This window comes from Protopterus annectens, chromosome 5.part1, assembly GCF_019279795.1.
Source record: "Protopterus annectens isolate FY-2018-M chromosome 5.part1, PAN1.0, whole genome shotgun sequence".
Taxonomy (NCBI): domain Eukaryota; kingdom Metazoa; phylum Chordata; order Ceratodontiformes; family Protopteridae; genus Protopterus; species Protopterus annectens.
The window spans coordinates 364,162,991-364,180,653 of record NC_056736.1 but is presented as its reverse complement, the minus strand read 5'-3'; the positions used below and the strand labels follow the sequence as shown (position 1 = coordinate 364,180,653).

At 44.3% G+C, this 17,663-nt stretch overlaps 1 protein-coding gene across 1 annotated transcript in view; it reads left to right on the top strand.

Moving 5' to 3' along the window:
* RNF121 (ring finger protein 121) overlaps positions 1–17,663 on the top strand; it is a 658,308-nt gene that overhangs the window by 277,498 nt on the left and 363,147 nt on the right. The window contains exon 7 of the mRNA XM_044073037.1: positions 12,030–12,163. Within this exon, the coding sequence (XP_043928972.1) occupies positions 12,030–12,163 (134 nt within the window). The remainder of the gene's footprint in view (positions 1–12,029; positions 12,164–17,663) is intronic.

The following is a 17,663-nucleotide window of genomic DNA, read 5'->3' as shown; positions in this document are numbered from 1 at the left end:
AAACCTTGCATACCATGAGGGAGCACTTCCACTGGGAGAGCCAAGATTTTTCAGAATCTAAGAAGAGGCTCAGACTTCCGTTTACTACCTCAACACAGGCCTCTAGCTATTCCACCTGTGTTAGACATTGTAGATGATGTGTTCTCCGAGTCTAGTCTGACCGCTGACTCCTTACCCTCCAGCTCCTGTTAAGCCGGACAGATACTACAGGGTCCCTGACTCTCATAAATTCCTTTTCAAAAACCCTACTGCAGACCCAGAAACTATTTCTCAGGGTCCCAAAGGGGTCAAGGCTTCCACTGCAAATAACCCTACCCCCTCTGACAGGGATTCTAGGGCACTGAATAGATGGGGAAAAAAGATTTACACATCTGCTACCTTGGCTATAAGGGCCTTAAATTGCCAGTTTCATATGCACAAATATCAGCAATATATCATGACACTGCTTAAACAGAAAATGATGGTAAATTCTGAATGTGCAGAAAACAAAGAAATGCAGGATTTATTGCATGCAGCTGAACAATTTGGAAAGCATACTTTGCAATGTGGTTTTGATTTTCCTGCAGGGCCGCTGTTACGGGTTCTGTCATTAGGAGGCATGCTTGGTTAAAGGAACAAAATCTGCCTGATCATGTTAAAGCAAAATTATTAGATGCTCCATTACAACATGATACTTTGTTTGGTGTTAAGGCAGAAGAGGTGTTAAAAAAAAATGGAGGACAAAGCTAAATCTATGCAAACTGTCAAGGATTTCTTACAGGTACAGCCACCTAGATTTAGCAGACACTGGTCTACAAAGAATTGGTCTCTTTCCAGTGTCAGACAGACCTCAAAGGGGCAGATCCAGATGCCCTAGAGACAGATCACAGCCGCAAGGTTCCTACAGGTCTAAGCAATGGGGTGCTTCTACCTCCAAAGGTGGAGAAGACAAATCACAACCATACAGGAAACAGTCCCAATGACTTCCCCTGCCTGCACCAAGCACTTATCTTCTGGCAGCACCCTTAGGGGGAAAACTAGCACTTTTTTCTCAAAATTGGCACATTATAACCCAGGACAAATGGGTTCTAGATATAGTGTCACAAGGCTACAAGTTTCACTTCCATGCCCTGCCAAGGGCATATGGATGGCCAGACCTGCCAAAAAATCAATGGGCAGAGGCTCAAAAACAAGTCGCAGCTCTCATGGACATGAGGGCTCTTCAACAAGTGAACACAGCAAGAGCAGGGACAAGGATTTTACTCAAGACTGTTCTTGGTACCCAGAAAGGACAAATCATGGAAACCAGTATTGGACCTATCTATTCTAAACACTTTCCTGGATATTCCAAAATTCAAGATGTTGACCTTGCAGCAGCCTTCTGCCCATGCTGGGCAGCAAGGCTTGGCTTGTGAGACCTAAAAGAGGCATACCTGCATGTCCCAATCAGACAATCATGTAGACGATACCTCAGATTCAAGGCTGGCTCAAAGCATTACCAATTCTCTGCACTGCCCTTTGGCTTATCTACTGCGCCCAGGGTCTTCACAAAGTGCCTGGCACCAGTAGTTGCTTACTGCAGACAAAGAGGAATACAAATATATCCTTACTTGGACGACTGCCTCATACAAGCAGAGAACCTACTACAGCATCTGACGTTTGTGCAAAGACTTTTAACATGCCTAGGGTACACAGTCAACAAAAAGAAATCAAAACTAGTACCCTCTCAAGAGATATTCCTGGGTGCAAGCTTAAATACAACTGCCCAGATGGCTTATCTCACTCCAGACAAACAAAGGCAACTGACTACCTATTTCAAGGAAATGGCAACAAAGGCCCAGTTATCTGCAAGAAAAATTCTGCAGGCTTTGGGCTTCATGGCATCCTGCATCTTACGAATTCCATATGCAAGGCTGCATATGAGGAAAATTCAGTGGTACCTAAAAAGTGTCTGGACACAACATTGCCACAGCCTGGAAACAATGATTCCTCTCATTCCCTGCCTGCAACAGGAGTTTTGAAGGTGGGCAAAGGCTTGTCTCTAAAACAAGGGACAGCCATTCTCACTACCCCCACCCAGGCAGAGCCTAACGACTGATGCATCAGATTATGCCTGGGGGGCACACATGGCAGGAAGAGGCATTCAGGGCACCTGGTCCACAAACCAAAAGCATCTACATATCAATCAAAAAGAGATGCTAGCTGTTCAAAATGCCCTGACAGCCTTCAAGGACCTACTTCATCCGGGACAACTACTGATAGACAGACAACACAATGGTCATGCGGTACATAAACAAGCAGGGGGGCACTCATTCTTACCCCCTTTGCAGACTAGCCATGTCTTTATGGGACACAGCATTGACTTACCAAGTTCATCTGCAGGCACAGTTCCTGCCAGGAAAGGAAAATACTCTGGCAGACGAACATAGCAGAAACCTCATGGATCCCCATGAGTGGCACCTGGATCCACAAGTCTTCAGCATGATGACAAAGAAATGGGGACGGCCTCCCCTTACAACAATCAACTAAAAAGATTCTGCACAAGGACTTATCACAGACGAGCTTGGAAAGTGGACGCCTTATCTTTCAGCTGGACAAACCTATCAGTATATGCCTTTCCTCCACTGCCACTCCTCCCCAAGGTACTCCTAAAGGTCAGACAGGAGAAACCAACAATGATTCTGATTGCCCCAGATGGGCCATGCCAGTACTGGTATCCGAGCTTAAGGAACATGTCCCAATGCCCAGCCTGGACCTTACCTCAAATACCTCATCTACTGTCCCAGAAAAACAACCCGATTATGCACAGCCAATTCGGGACCCTAAATCTGGCAGCATGGCGGATAATGTAGCCATACAAACCACACCTCTCAGTAAAGCTGTGATGGATGTCATTTTAGAAGCCAGAAGGCCTAGTACTAGAAAATCCTATGCTGGGAAATGGAAGAGATTTTGTGCTTGGAACCAAGCTCAAGGAAATGATACAGCTGTCCCAAATATTCCTTAGATTTTGCAATACTTAAGTGAGATGCTGGACAACGGCCTATCTTTTTCATCAATTAAAATCCATGCCTCTGCCATTTCGGCTCATTACAATGCAGAGCCACCACTCTTTTTCTCATCCTTTATTAAGGCAGTACCTCAGAGGAGCCAAAAACTTAAGGCCTCCAAGGAGAACGCCAGTACCTGCATGGGACCTCAATTATGTCTTGGAAAAACTCACCTTACATCCTTTTGAGCCAGCTGCTACTGCAGATATAAAGTTCTTAACTTGGAAAACAGCTCTGCTCCTAGCAATAACTTCTGCAAGACGAGTTTCAGAGCTGCAGGCTCTCATGGCTGTGGAACCCTTTATCATTTATTATCCAGACAGGGTGTCTCTGAGAACAAACCCTACATTTATGCCTAAGGTGGTATCCAGTGTAGCCCTTAACCAAGCTATTAATTTGCCAACGTTTTATCCAAATCCACAGAACAAGGGGGAGAAAATTCTGCATTCTTTGGACGTACACAGACAACTTAGATTCTACTTGGACAAAACTAAAGATGTTCTTCATCTCACATTGCAGTCCTTACATATGGGTAGTCCGCTGTCCTCGGTCGGCCCGAATACCAAAGTATTAGGCTGACGTCGGTCATGGGCACTCAAATCTGACATCAGAGCGTCAGGGTATAAAAGCGCATGACCGACGTCATATCCTCAGTCTTTTTTGCCGCATGGTCCGATGCAGAAGCAGCGTTGCAAGTGCCGTTCGGCGTTCTGAAATTTTCGTATTCTGAGTTTCAGACCGAAACCAAGTTGGGCTAAGTACCCGTTGGGAATATTTTTGTTTTTTCTTGCCTCAGTTAATTCCGGATGTCAGAAAAAATGAATAATTGTATTTCTTGTGGGAAACAGATACCGCATAGGGATTATCACTCTCTTTGCATTCCTTGTTTGGGACGGACCACGGCGTAGTCGGGTGTCGGTTTTGTGCTAGGTTTAATAAGCGCACTATAAAAGAAGGTTAGATTGTGCTAGGTTAGTCTTTGGTAGCGGTGTAATTATAATATGCCGTCGGATCCTCCGGCGCCTTCACAAAGAAGCGCAAAGACAAATCCTTGAAACCTAGACAGGTTGATTCATCCGTTTGACGCGGTCCTGCAGAAACTACAGTGGAGCAGGTGGATCCGGCTGAAGTTTCTGTTGAGTCTCAGGGGAAACTTTGATTTTGCAGGATGTGGCCTCACAGGAGTCAGGTCAAGCTGAAGGGGCCTCTCAGGTTACTGTTCTCCCTTCTATGCCTAAGGTGGTTAGGCCTTCTGCTACTATTTCTAAGGCTTCTTCTAGGGGCAGGTCTGTTTTGCCTTCCTCTGGTGTTCCTCCAGGTACTTCAGGGTCTGTGCCTAAAAAGCACATGCTTAAAATGGCAGAAGATTTGATTATTGTAATTAGAGGTTCTATGCCTCCTGATAAGAGGCCCAGGGTGGAGCCAGAGTTGGAAAGTTTGGATCAGGCCTCAGAGGACTCAGACTCTTCTGCTGAAGATATTCAAGATTTTCCCCTTATTCGGATTCTGATGCAGAGGATTCCACTCCTTCTGCTTCTCCTCCAGAGGATTTTTCATTTTCAGAAACTCTGCATTCCATGAGGGAGCATTTTAAGTGGGAAGGACAGGATTTCTCTGATTCACGGAAGTGGCTTAGGGAATTCTTGTTTTTGCCACAGCATAGACCCTTGGCTATACCTCCTGTTTTGGATGTTGTTCAAGATGTTTTCTCGAGGCTTCCCTTAATCCAGATTCTTTGCCTCCTGCCAGTTAAACCGGACAGGTATTACAGGGTGCCTGAGGCTCATAAATATCTGTATAAGAGTCCTAGGGACCCAGAAACTATTAGTCAGGGGCCTAAGGGTGTTAGAGCTTCTGTTGTAAAGAATCCGGTTCCTCTAGATAAGGAAGCTAGAGCTTTGGATAGATGGGGTAAGAAGGTGTATACCTCTTCTACTTTAGCAATGAGGGCTTTAAATGGCCAGTTTCATATGTTGAAATATCAGAATTTCCTCCTTTCTCAGCTAAAATCTAAAGTGGATGCTTTGGCAGAGGGCATAGAGTGTAAAGAATTGCAGGATTTAGTACATGTCTCTGAACAGGTGGGTAAGCATTCTTTGCAGTGTGGTTTTGATGCTGTACAGGCCTCTTCTAGGGTGGCTGCCACTGGTTCAGTTCTTCGTAGGCACGCCTGGCTTAAGGATCAGAATTTGTCCGAGCATGTTAAGACTAGAATTCTGGATGCCCTTTACAGTCTGAAGTTTTGTTTGGTCCCCTGTGGAGTGGTTTTGAAGAAAATGGAAGACAAGGCTAAGTCCATGCAGACTGTTAAAGTTTTTTGCAGGTGCAACCTCCAAAGTTTAGTAGAAATTGGCCTACTAAGGGGTGGACCTACCCTTCTTCTGATTCTCAGTCTAGGGGTAGATCTAGACGTGGCAGGGGCAGAGCTCACAGTACATTCAGGCCTAGAACTTGGAGTTCACCTGCACAATCTGCAGGTGAGGGCAGGGGCCAGTCCTTTCGTAAACAGGCCCAATGACCTGCATTTTCAGCTGCCAGATTCTTCTTCCCTGGCAGCTCCTTTGGGAGGAAAGTTAGCACTCTTCAAGCAAAACTGGCTTTTAGTCACCCAGGACATACATTGCCTCCTTTCAAAGGCATGCCAGACGTTCCTCCTCGGCAAAGGATAGAGGCTCACAAGCAGATTTCTTTACTTCTTCAAATGGGAGCTATACAGCCAGTTCCTCTGTCAGAAGTGGGACTAGGATTTTATTCTCGCCTGTTTCTAGTACCAAAGAAAGGGAACACGTGGAGACCAATTTTGGATTTATCTATCCTCAACACTTATCTGGACATTCCAAAGTTTAAAATGCTAACGTTACAACAGCTTTTACCTCTGTTGGGAAAAGATCACTGGATGGTAACTCTGGATCTCAAAGAGGCTTATCTTCATGTTCCTATCAGGCCCAGTTGCAGGAGGTACCTGCGGCTGAAATTTACATTATCAGTTCTCTGCATTGCCCTTTGGCTTATCTACTGCGCCCAGAGTGTTCACAAAGGTTCTGGCTCCAGTGATAGCCTTTTTCAGGTTAAGAGGAATACAGATTTATCCTTATTTGGACGATTGCCTGATTATTGCACAACACAAAGACGAACTTCTGCATCATCTACAGTATGTGATGGTAGTGTTAAGATGCCTAGGGTATTCTGTGAGCGAAACAAAGTCCAGTCTAGTACCCTCTCAGGACATGTGCTTTCTGGGTGTGAGACTGAATACAGCTTCCCAGATGGCCTTTTGACCCCGGACAAACAAAGAAGCCTTTCTCTTTATTTCCATCAAATGTCTCTACAGTCCAGGCTGACTGCAAGGACAGTCCTTCAAGCCTTGGGGTTCATGGCATCTTGTATTCTGGTGCTTCCCAATGCCAAACTGCATATGAGGAAGCTTCAATGGTATCTCAAAAATGTATGGACACAACACTGCCAAGATCTAGACACTGTCATTCAGATAATACCTTGCATTCAGAAAGAATTTTTGTGGTGGGCTCAAGAATGTCACCTAAACAAGGGACTCTCTGTGACCCGACCAGAGGCGAGTCAGATTCTAACGACAGATGCCTCGGACAAGGCTTGGGAGCACACCTCAATGGAAAATGGGTGCAAGACACGTGGCCTGTCAGACTTCAACATTTGCATATCAACTTGAAGGAGATGTTAGCAGTCCAATTTGCATTGATGGCTTTCAAGGATTTACTTCACCCAGGACAGGTGTTGATTCAAACAGACAACACTACTGTCATGTGGTACATCAACAAGCAAGGGAACCCATTCTTACCCTCTTTGCAGGCAAGCGATGATTTTGTGGGAGACTGCTCTCAGTTTACACCTCAATCTTCAGGCAAGGTTTCTACCAGGAGCACAGAACTCCTTAGCGGATGTGTTGAGCAGACAAATTGTGGATCCTCACGAGTGGAAACTGGATCCTCATGTGTTTCAAAAGTTGACAGTGTTATGGGGGACTCCAGACATAGATCTGTTCGCTTCTCCACTAAATTACCAGTTGCCAAAGTTTTGCACAAAAATGTTTCATCCCACAGCTTGGAAGGTGGGTGCTCTATCATTCAGTTGGAGCAATCTTCATGTCTATGCCTTTCCACCTCTGCCTCTCATTCCCAAGGTACTCCTGAAGGCCAGAATAGACAAGCCATCCATGATTCTGATAGTGGCGGATTGGCCTCACAGCACTGGTACCCACTACTGGGGAGTTTGGTACGGGGAGCCTCCATGGCCTCTGCCTTTGATTCCGCATCTTTTGTCTCAGGAGGGCAATCACTTCCTCAATGTCAATATTCAGTCTCTGCATCTCACAGCCTGGCATATTCTGTTTTAGGCCCTGGAGGGTCTCAGCTTCCACAACAAGTTTTGAATGTTATTTTGGAGGCCAGAAGGCCTAGTACAAGGAAAGTTTACGCTGATAAATGGAGGAGATTTTTTCTTTGGAGCAAAGCGAAGAACTTTGATGTTTCCAAGCCTGATTTAAGTGTTTCTCTTCAATATCTTACTGAGTTATTGGACAAGGGTTTGTCTTTCTCCTCGATAAAGGTTTTCTGCTCACTATGACTGTGACCCTCCTTTATTTTCCCATCCTTTGTTTAAGCAATTTCTTAGAGGGGCAAAGAACATAAGACCCCCACGTAGAGCTCCTACTCCTGCTTGGGATCTCAATTTTGTGTTGGAAAAGCTTACTCTACAACCTTTTGAGCCTGCAGCTACTGCCGAGTTAAAGTATTTATCATGGAAGACTGCTTTTTTGTTGGCCATTACCTCTGCAAGAAGGGTTTCTGAATTTTACAGGCCCTTATGGCAGTGGAACCTTTCCTGATTTTTCATAAGGATAGGGTATCTTTGCGTACTAATCCTTCCTTTATGCCTAAAGTGGTTTCTAGTGTGGCCTTGAACCAAACTATTCATTTGCCTACTTTTTATGCAAACCCCCAAAATAAAGGGGAGAAGATTTTGCATACTTTGGATATTCACAGGCAGTTACGTTATTATTTGAGCAGAACCAAGGGGTTCAGGCAGTCTCAGCAGTTGTTTGTTTCTTTTGCTTTGGGTCCGCAGGGAAAACCTGTTTCAAAACAAACTATTTCTAAATGGATTGGGTTTTGTATTTCTTTCTGTTATTCCCATCATGGTAAGGAGATTCCGCTGGAATCAGACCTCATTCCACCAGAGCTACTGCCACTTCTACTGCCTTTCTAAGGGGGTAGCTACAAAAGATATTTTGGAAGCAGCCACTTGGAGTTCAGTACATACTTTTCCAAGCATTACCACCTTCCTCTTTATTCTAAGTCTAGGGCTGGATTTGCCACTGCAATATTACAGGGCATTTTAGCAGCCCTAATGCTTTATGATTTTGCCATCCTCCCTTTACCTCTGCTTTGGGATTCTACCCATTTGTAAGGACTGGAGCAATGTGACTTGATGAACATAGTACAGTTTTGTACCTACCATAAATGTAGATGTTCAAGATCCACATTGCTGCAGTCCAATTTCCCTCCTTCCCCTCTGTAGTTTAGCATGGTTATGTGGTTAGGGTGATGGTTGTTGTTGGGCATCTTTTTGGGAGGTATCCTGTTTTTGGCCTGTGCCCTTTCTTATTAGGGCCTTCTGACATCTGGGGCAAGAAAAGACTGAGAATATGGCGTCGGTCATGCTTTTTTTACCCTGGCTCTGATGTCAGATTTGAGCGCCCATGACCGACGTCAGCCTAATACTTTGGTATTCGGGCCGACCGAGGACAGCGGACTACCCATATGTAAGGACTGCAGCAATGTGGATCTTCGAACATCTACATTTATGGTAGGTACAAAACTGTACTTTTTCAGAAAGAACAATTACTAGTGGCATATGCCACAGCATCACAAGGAAAGGCCATCTCCAAGCAGACTATTTCACAGTGGATAGATCACTGCATTCATTTCTGCTACTCACAGCATGACAAACCAGTGCCTAAGGGCATTAGGCCACATTCAACCAGAGCTGCAGCCACGTCTGCAGCCTTTCTCAGGGGAGTACCAACCAAAGACGTTTTAGAGGCTGCTACTTGGAGTTCAGGGCATACATTTACAAAACATTACAATCTGCCTCTTTGCTCTAAATCCAGGGCAGGCTTTGCCACTGCAGTTCTGCAGGGCCTCATAGCCGCTCCTAATGCTGTTTAGCTCCAGCCCCCCAACCATAGCTGTGGGACTCGACCCAAATGTAATCACTGCAACAGTGAAACACAAAGAACATAGTACAGTTGTGTACACTTACCATAAATGTAGATGTTCGAGTGTATTCACTGTTGCAGTCCAGGTTACCCTCCTGCCATCCCCCTTATTTTTGCTGAAACTAGTCTTTACTTCTCTAATTTTTACTTCTGTAATCTTTACAACCTATGTGGTGTATTTGCTTATAGATGAAGGTAAAGCTTATTTTGGTGCATGTATGTTTTATTTACATATTTTTAGCCTACCCTTTTGGGGGCACCTGACATCTGGGGCAAGAAAAACTGAAGAAAATTGCATTGGCTGCATCTTTTATACCCCTGACGTCAGGGAAGAATCGACAGCAACCGACGCAAGACCCAAGACTTTGGAATTCAGGCCGACTGAGGGCAACCTGCCAGCAGGATAACCCAAATGTAATGACTGCAACAGTGAATACACTCAAACATCTACATTTATGGTAAGTGTACACAAGTGTACTTTCCCTTTCTTACCCTCTGAACCCCCAGAATAAGGTCCAGTTTCATAGAAGAAATGCCATGACAAAATATTGTTTTTCATTTGAACTGCTGGCAAAGGTATTCGCTTGTCTTTTGTTACTGTATGTTTCTTAATTATATGCCTAAAATCTTAGACACCAGCCTTAGTTATTCTCCTAAAGAAGAGGTTACCTCTGTGGCCTTTTTCTGTAATGCCACTTTAGATGGCATTTGTGCAGCTGTAGCCATTTCTTCTGAACATGTTAGTGAGGCATTACAAGCTAGACATTGTTTTCAGGTCCAGATTTTACTGTTGAGGTATTGTCATCACTGCTGTCCTCCCATGAGTGAGATCACCAAGGAAGATTGGCTACAAATTTTGTAAAGTTTGATGAAAATGTGCCGTTTCTAATCGAAAAGGAAAGTTCTGTACTTACGATAGATCTGTAAGAAAGGTATCAGGATTATAAGGGAACAATGACTTTCCTGGTTTTAGTAGAAATGCCTTTGGTAATTGGTTGTAAAATTGAGAAGGGTTTCCTAACTACAGTGACCACATCGTGTTAAGAGGAAGGGCAGCTGTCACCTAGATGACCAGGTCTTTGATCACTGACCGACTAGATATTGAGGTGTTGTTGATGCTGTAGGTTAAAGTAGTTTGCCATTTCCCAGAAGGAATGATGCTGCATTGCTTAATATCTAGTCTAAGCCCTTTTTCAGTCGCCAAGTGTTGACTTGTGGTAATTCATTTTGAAGGGTATAAGTATCTCGGGTTGACTTGATAACTACACCCATCTTGCAGTCAACAGCAAATTTGGTTAACCAAATATCAGTGTGTTAGTTTTGAGGTGAGAGAAATAAATGCCAAACAAGGAGGGGTTCTGACATGGGAAGTACCACTGGTCAACTACTCTCTGACAGAGAAGGTATCACCAACTCTGGCAATATGTGCAGTTTGAGCCTGTTTACTATCCTTCTAATCATATTAGGCATCTGTGTTTAATGCAACACATTTGTTTTTGATTCCATAATGTGGCATGGTGTTAACTGCCTTAATCAAATCAAGATGGGAAGCATATAGACAGTGTGCTTACGATCTATCCCTGCATGATCTTTTGAAAGAAGCTTATAGGATTCATCAGACATGACATACCCTTTACAAAGCTGAATTACCATGGGTCACAGCTTATCAGATTTTAATGATGTGATGTATGAGGTTGTTAACAATGTGCCCCATGGCTTTGCAGATAAGATTCATAAGGCCAAGGCTCCTGTAGCATCTGCGGTGAACCCAGCCTTGCAAAGGGGGACCCTTTTGCACCAGGACTCCTGGACATAACCTATAGACAGGCTTAGGTTAAAAAGTTTAAGGAGGGTATCAGTGAATGCATGGTTGATACAGTTTTAGGTAACCTTTTATATTGTTGGGACCCATGGAAGAAGTGTGCTTTTGGTCTTTTAAAGTACCTTAATGACTTGATTCTTGGTGATGGTATGGAAATGTGATTCCGGGATGACTGGAGCAATGTCCTTCAGGTTTGAGTGGAATATACCATTGTGGAAAAGTTTAGAGCACTGTTGTGAATTATTTTAGTTTTCTTAAGTAAGTGAAGAAGGACTTGTAGTTATCCTTTGCCCCAGTTGCTGTCTTCAGTTCTTGGAATATTTTGCTGGTATCTATGGTTGTTTTTAGTTTTGGTGAGTTTTTTAATGTTATCCTTATGTGGAGGAGTCCTAGCTCTCTGTGCAACAGGATGAGGAAACTGTTCAAATTATGACAGTTTATATCAACTGACCCCCCAGGATGGTGTGGTTTTGAATTTACTGCTGTATTTGGTTCTAGCAGGCACTGCCAGACCACTGCCTTTTGCCTAAATGGGAAGGTAAGATCCTTGGTGTAAGTGGCTACATATCCTAGGTAGAATTGTTTCTGCTTTTTTCTTCTATCTTCTGTCCAGTCCTTCCTTTTTCCTCCTATTTGCACTTACCATAGAACTGAAGAACGAGGCATCTATTATGCATAATGGAAAGGAAAGCAGGGCATTGGGTGATTTGCAGCCTGGAAAGGCTTTTGTTTGCTGAGCAGTCCTAACACCTTTGAATTGGTCCTAAAAGTTATCAAAGTTGTGCTTTCTTTGTACAACTGTATCATTAAGGTAAGTACACAACTTTCATTTTTTAAAACCATAAGATATCTTTCATGTGCAAAAAATGTATCCTGTGTAACGCATCTTTTTATTTATTTATTTATTTATTTATTTATTTTAAAGTATTACAGTGCTACAGGTATGCCTACAAAACACCTTTCAGATGATATCTGTGCTGTGTGTGGGCAGCAGATTTTTGTGGATGTCAATGAAGAAGGAATCTTAGAAAACACTTACAGGTTATCCTGCAATCATGTGTATCCTTCAAGTTTGCTTGATGTGACTTTCCAAAAGAAGAGCATAGATATTTTTCAAAAGGAACTGAGAAGGAACCATAACCAAGGTATGATGTGATATAGTGTATGATTGCTGATTATCTACTGTGAGTTTAGTTGAAATACTGCCTCATTACAACAGTGAAACTAAAGTAACTTGCTGGAAGCACACGTTTGAAAGTGGACCTCCATCTTGTTAAAATGTTCAGTTTTCATCATTGTAGAAGTGCATTCTAGGAGAGCACTGTGGTTAACTAGCCATCAATCTTGGGATCTCAGAACAAATTGACATGTTTTGTATTTAACTAGACTGAACCAGTATCCTGCTGTACTGCACTCCGTGTTGATTGGTTCAAGCAGAATAGCTCACTTACTGGTATGGTTGGCAGTATGCATCAGGATCTGGTTTGCAGGTGTTATGAGGAATATAGTCTCTTAAGTGTCTGTCCATTTTAGTGGACTTCTGATGTTCATCGTGCATATAGCTGCAGTCATAACAGATGGGTTCTCCTGCCGTCAGGCGGGTCCTCGGTCGGCCGAATTCTAAAGTCTAGGTCCGGCGTCGGTTGTTGTCGCTTCTTCCCTGACGTCAGTGCGACAGGGGTATAAAGGAACCAGCCGACGCCATTTTCTCCAGTCTTTCTTGCCGTGCGGTGCCTGAAGCAGAAGCAGTTCGCATGTGCCGGTCGGCCAGCTCCTGAGATTACGAAAATTTGGAAACCGAAGTAGTCTTAAAAGCTAAGTACCCCGTTGGGGAAACTTTTCTTGCCTCAGACCGAAGTCAGACAAAGTTAATAATTGTATTTCTTGTGGGAAGCAAATACAGCATAAGGATTTCCATTCCCTCTGCATACCTTGTTTAGGCCCAGACCACGACGTCTCGGTCTGTCGCTTTTGTGCTACATTCAACAAATGCACTATTAAGTGTCGGACGGAGTTCGCCCAGCATTATTTTGGGAAAGCATTTAACTATACTATGTCGTCGGATACTCCGACTCCGGTTTTGTCTAAAAAACGCAAAGACAAGGACCGACACATGAGGTCCGCGGCCTCTACCGACACCACGCCAAAGCCGACTACACGTGGTCCGGTTCTCAGCGAGGTGCCTACGCAGCCCCCGACTACCGACGACCTGTCTTTGACGGTGTCTCCTGTGCCTGAGGTCGCAGGCTCCTCGGCCCACACCCCCTACTACTGATACCGAAGCCACTCTTGGCGTTGAAACTCAGAATGTGAACAGGTCCACCTCCACTCAAGGTGTCTTCAGACCTTCCTCTTCTTTCTCCATCAAGGCTTTCACAAAGTCTAAAGCAACCATGCACTCTGAGACCAGCTACACAGGGCCCATCTCCAGGCCCCATGCCCAAGAAACGGATGCTTAAAATGGCTGAGGATTTAATTACTCTTATCAGAGGTTTCTCAGCCCTCTCCGGACAAAAGGCCTAGAGTGGAGGAAGATTCCCCCTCCTGTGATCAGGGCTCCATTATTTCAGAGCACTCTGATGATCAGGAACATTCTTACTCCCCTTTTGAAGACTCTGATGTGGAGGAGTCCATCCCTTCTGTATCCCCCCCTGAGGATTACTCATTTGGGGAAACTTTGCATACCTTAAGGGAACACTTCCACTGGGAAGGCCAGGATTATTCAGATTCCAAGAAAAGGCTCAGGGAATTTCTCTTGCTTCCTCAGCACAGGCCTCTGGCTATACCTCCTGTCTTGGACATCCTAGATGATGTTTACTCTGAGGCCTGCCTTAACCCGGACTCTCTACCTCCAGCTCCAGTTAAGCCTGACAGGTACTACAGAGTCCCTGACTCTCACCAATTTCTATACAAAAGCCATGCTGCTGACCCAGAAACCATCTCACAGGGCCCCAATGGAGTTAAGGCCTCCATTGCTAAAAATCCATTGCCTTCCGAGAGAGATTCCAGATCCTTAGAAAGGTGGGGAAAAAAGGTATATACCTCGGCTACCTTATCCATGAGGGCCTTAAACTGTCAGTTTCGTATGCTAAAATACCAACAGTTTTTGTTATCACAATTGAAAAGTAAAATGTCACAACCTGAACAACCAGACTTGAAGGAGTTGCAGGATTTGATGCATAGTGCAGAACAAGTGGGTAAGCATACCTTATAATGTGGTTTTAATGCTCTAGAGGCCTCATGTAGAGCTGCTGTTACAGAATCAGTCATACGTAGGCATGCCTGGCTCAAGGAACAAGCCTTGCCTGATCATGTCAAAGCTAAATTACTAGACGCCCCTCTTCAAAAGGATGTACTATTTGGTGCTAATGCTGAGGAGGTATTAAGGAAAATGGAGGAAAAGGCTAAATCAATGCAAACTGTGAAAGAATTTCTACAGGTTCAACCCCCACGTTTTAGTAGAAATTGGCCTTCCAAAAACTGGTCCTTTCCTGCCACAGACAGACCCCAGAGAGGCAGATACAGGCGCCCGAGGGGCAGAGGACATTCCCAAGGATCATATAGAGGCAGACAATGGCAAGCTCCTACACAAAGAGGTGGTGAGGACAACTCGCAATCTTTCAGAAAGCAAACCCAATGACTTTCCCCTTTGCATGCCAACCAGGTCTCAAATGGCAGCCCCCTTAGGAGGAAAGCTGGCATTATTTTCAAAAAATTGGCATATTGTCACAAAGGACAAATGGATCCTGGACATTATAAACAGTGGCTACAAATTCCATTTTCACACCCTTCCAAAAATGATAGGCATGCCAAACCTGCCTCACAATCAAAGGGCAGAGGCACAAAGGCAAATCACAGATCTCATAAACATGAAAGCTATTCAAGAGGTACCTACGCACGAACAAGGTCAAGGTTTTATTCCAGGCTATTTCTGGTGCCAAGGAAGGGAAAAGATTGGAGACCTATTTTGGATCTATCCATCCTAAACACATTTCTGCTCGTACCAAAATTCAAGATGCTCACTCTACAGCAACTTCTTCCCATGCTGGGCAAGGAGTCTTGGCTGGTAACATTGGACCTCAAGGAGGCATACCTGCATGTCCCAATCAGACAAAATTGCAGAAGGTACCTCAGATTTCTTGCAGGTTCAACCCATTATCAATTCTCTGCATTGCCCTTTGGCTTATCTACTGCGCCCAGAGTATTCACGAAATGCCTGGCATCAGTAATTGCCTACTGCAGACTCCAAGGGATACGAATATATCCCTATTTGGACGACTGCCTGATCCAAGCGAACAGCAAGCACACTCTTCTGAAACATCTGGCTTATGTAATAATGTTATTGAACTCTCTGGGATACACAGTCAACAAAAAGAAATCAAGTCTAATACCCTCTCGGAAGATAATTTTCCTGGGTGCCAATTTGGACACAAATACCCAGATGGGCCTACCTCACGCCAGAGAAGCAGGGGCAAACTAATTCAATACTTCAGAACACTAGCAAATTGCACCAGGCTGACTGCAAGGAAAATCCTGCAGGCCCTGGGATTCATGGCATCTTGCATCTTACTAATCCCATGTGCAAAGCTGCATATGAGGAAACTACAATGGTATCTGAAAAACATATGTTCTCAACACAGCCACAGTTTGGAAACAATAATACCACTAATTCCATGTCTGCAAAAGGAATTTCTGTGGTGGGCCCAAGCATGTCAAACAAACACAGGTCTTCCATTCAGCAAGCCTCAAGCAAATCAAGTCATCACAACAGACGCCTCGGACTATGCCTGGGGGGCGCACATGACAGATCGGTGCATTCAGGGCAAATGGTCCCAAAAAGAAAAGCACCTTCACATCAATCAAAAAGAAATGCTAGCAGTAATAAATGCTATTATAGCTTTCAAGGACCTTCTACAACCAGGTCAACTATTGATAAGAACGGACAACACCACAGTTATGTGGTACATAAACAAGCAGGGAGGAACACATTCTTACCCCCTATGCAGACTAGCCATGTCACTTTGGAACATGGCCATGGACTTACAAATGGAACTACAAGCACAGTACTTGCCAGGCAAGGAAAACACGCTGGCAGACAACCTAAGCAGGAATATGACAGATCCACATGAATGGAAGTTGCATCCGAAAGTTTTTACAGAAATAATCCAAGAATGGGGAAGGTCAGACATAGATCTCTTTGCCTCCCACAAAAATCATCAATTGACAAAATGCTGCTCAGGGATCTTCCATCCAAAGGCCTGGAGAGTGGACGCTCTGTCTTTCAGTTGGACATCAATGACTGTTTATGCCTTCCCACTTCTTCCTCTGCTGCCTAAAGTTCTATTGAAGACCAGAGCAGACAGACCAAAGATGATCCTCATTGCTCCGGACTGGCCAAGGCAACACTGGTACCCACTCTTGAGGAGCCTGACGCATTCCCCACCATGGACCCTGCCTCTAATGCCTCTTCTTCTGACTCAGCACAGCTTCAAAACTCTTCACAGTCAGTTAAAAACACTCAATCTAGCCGCATGGAAGATTCCTTAGCATCACAGCAGGCCCTACTCCCCAAGGAGGTGCAGGATGTCATTTTGGAGGCCAGAAGGCCATCAACTAGAAAAGCTTACTCCGCAAAATGGAAACGATTTTGTGTCTGGAATGAGAAAAAGGGCCAGGACCCTGGAAAACTGAATTTACCTCAAATACTATAATATTTGGCTGAACTGCTAAACAGTGGACTTTTTCTCCTCCATCAAAATCCATGCCTCAGCCATTTCTGCAGAATACAGCACTGATCCACCTTTATTCTCTCACCCTCTCTTAAGACAGTTCCTCCGAGGGGCTAAGAATTTAAGACCTCCAAGGAAACAACCAATACCTGCTTGGGATCTTAATTTCATTCTGGAAAAACTGACCTTGCCTCCCTTTGAGCCAGCTGCCTCCTCAGATTTGCAATATTTGTCCTGGAAAACAGCTTTCCTTCTGGCTATCACCTCAGCTCATAGAGTTTTAGAACTACAGGCTCTCATGGCTGTCCAGCGTTTTATCATCTTCCATCAGGACAGAGTTTCCTTACGAACCAACCCGTCCTTTATGCCTAAAGTGGTATCCAGGGTAGCTTTAAATCAGGCCATACATTTACCTACTTTTTATCCTAATCCTCAAAACAAAGGGGAGAGATTACTACATTCCTTGGACATCCACAGACAACTGCATTATTATTTGTACAGAACAAAGCCTTTCAGAAAATCAGAACAGCTCTTTGTGGCCTATGCGGTAGGAGCTCAAGGAAAGCCAATTTCCAAACAGACAATCTCAAAATGGATAGCCCACCACATACGCTTTTGCTATTCCTTTCATGGCAAAACTGTACCTACAGGCATTAGAACTCATTCCACCAGGGCCACAGCCACCTCTGCAGCCTTCCTCAGAGGAGTTCCTACCAAGGATATTTTGGAAGCAGCCACTTGGAGTTCTGTGCATACCTTCTCCAAGCACTACAACCTACCATTATACTCCAAATCTAGAGCAGGCTTTGCCACTGCAGTCTTACAGGGCA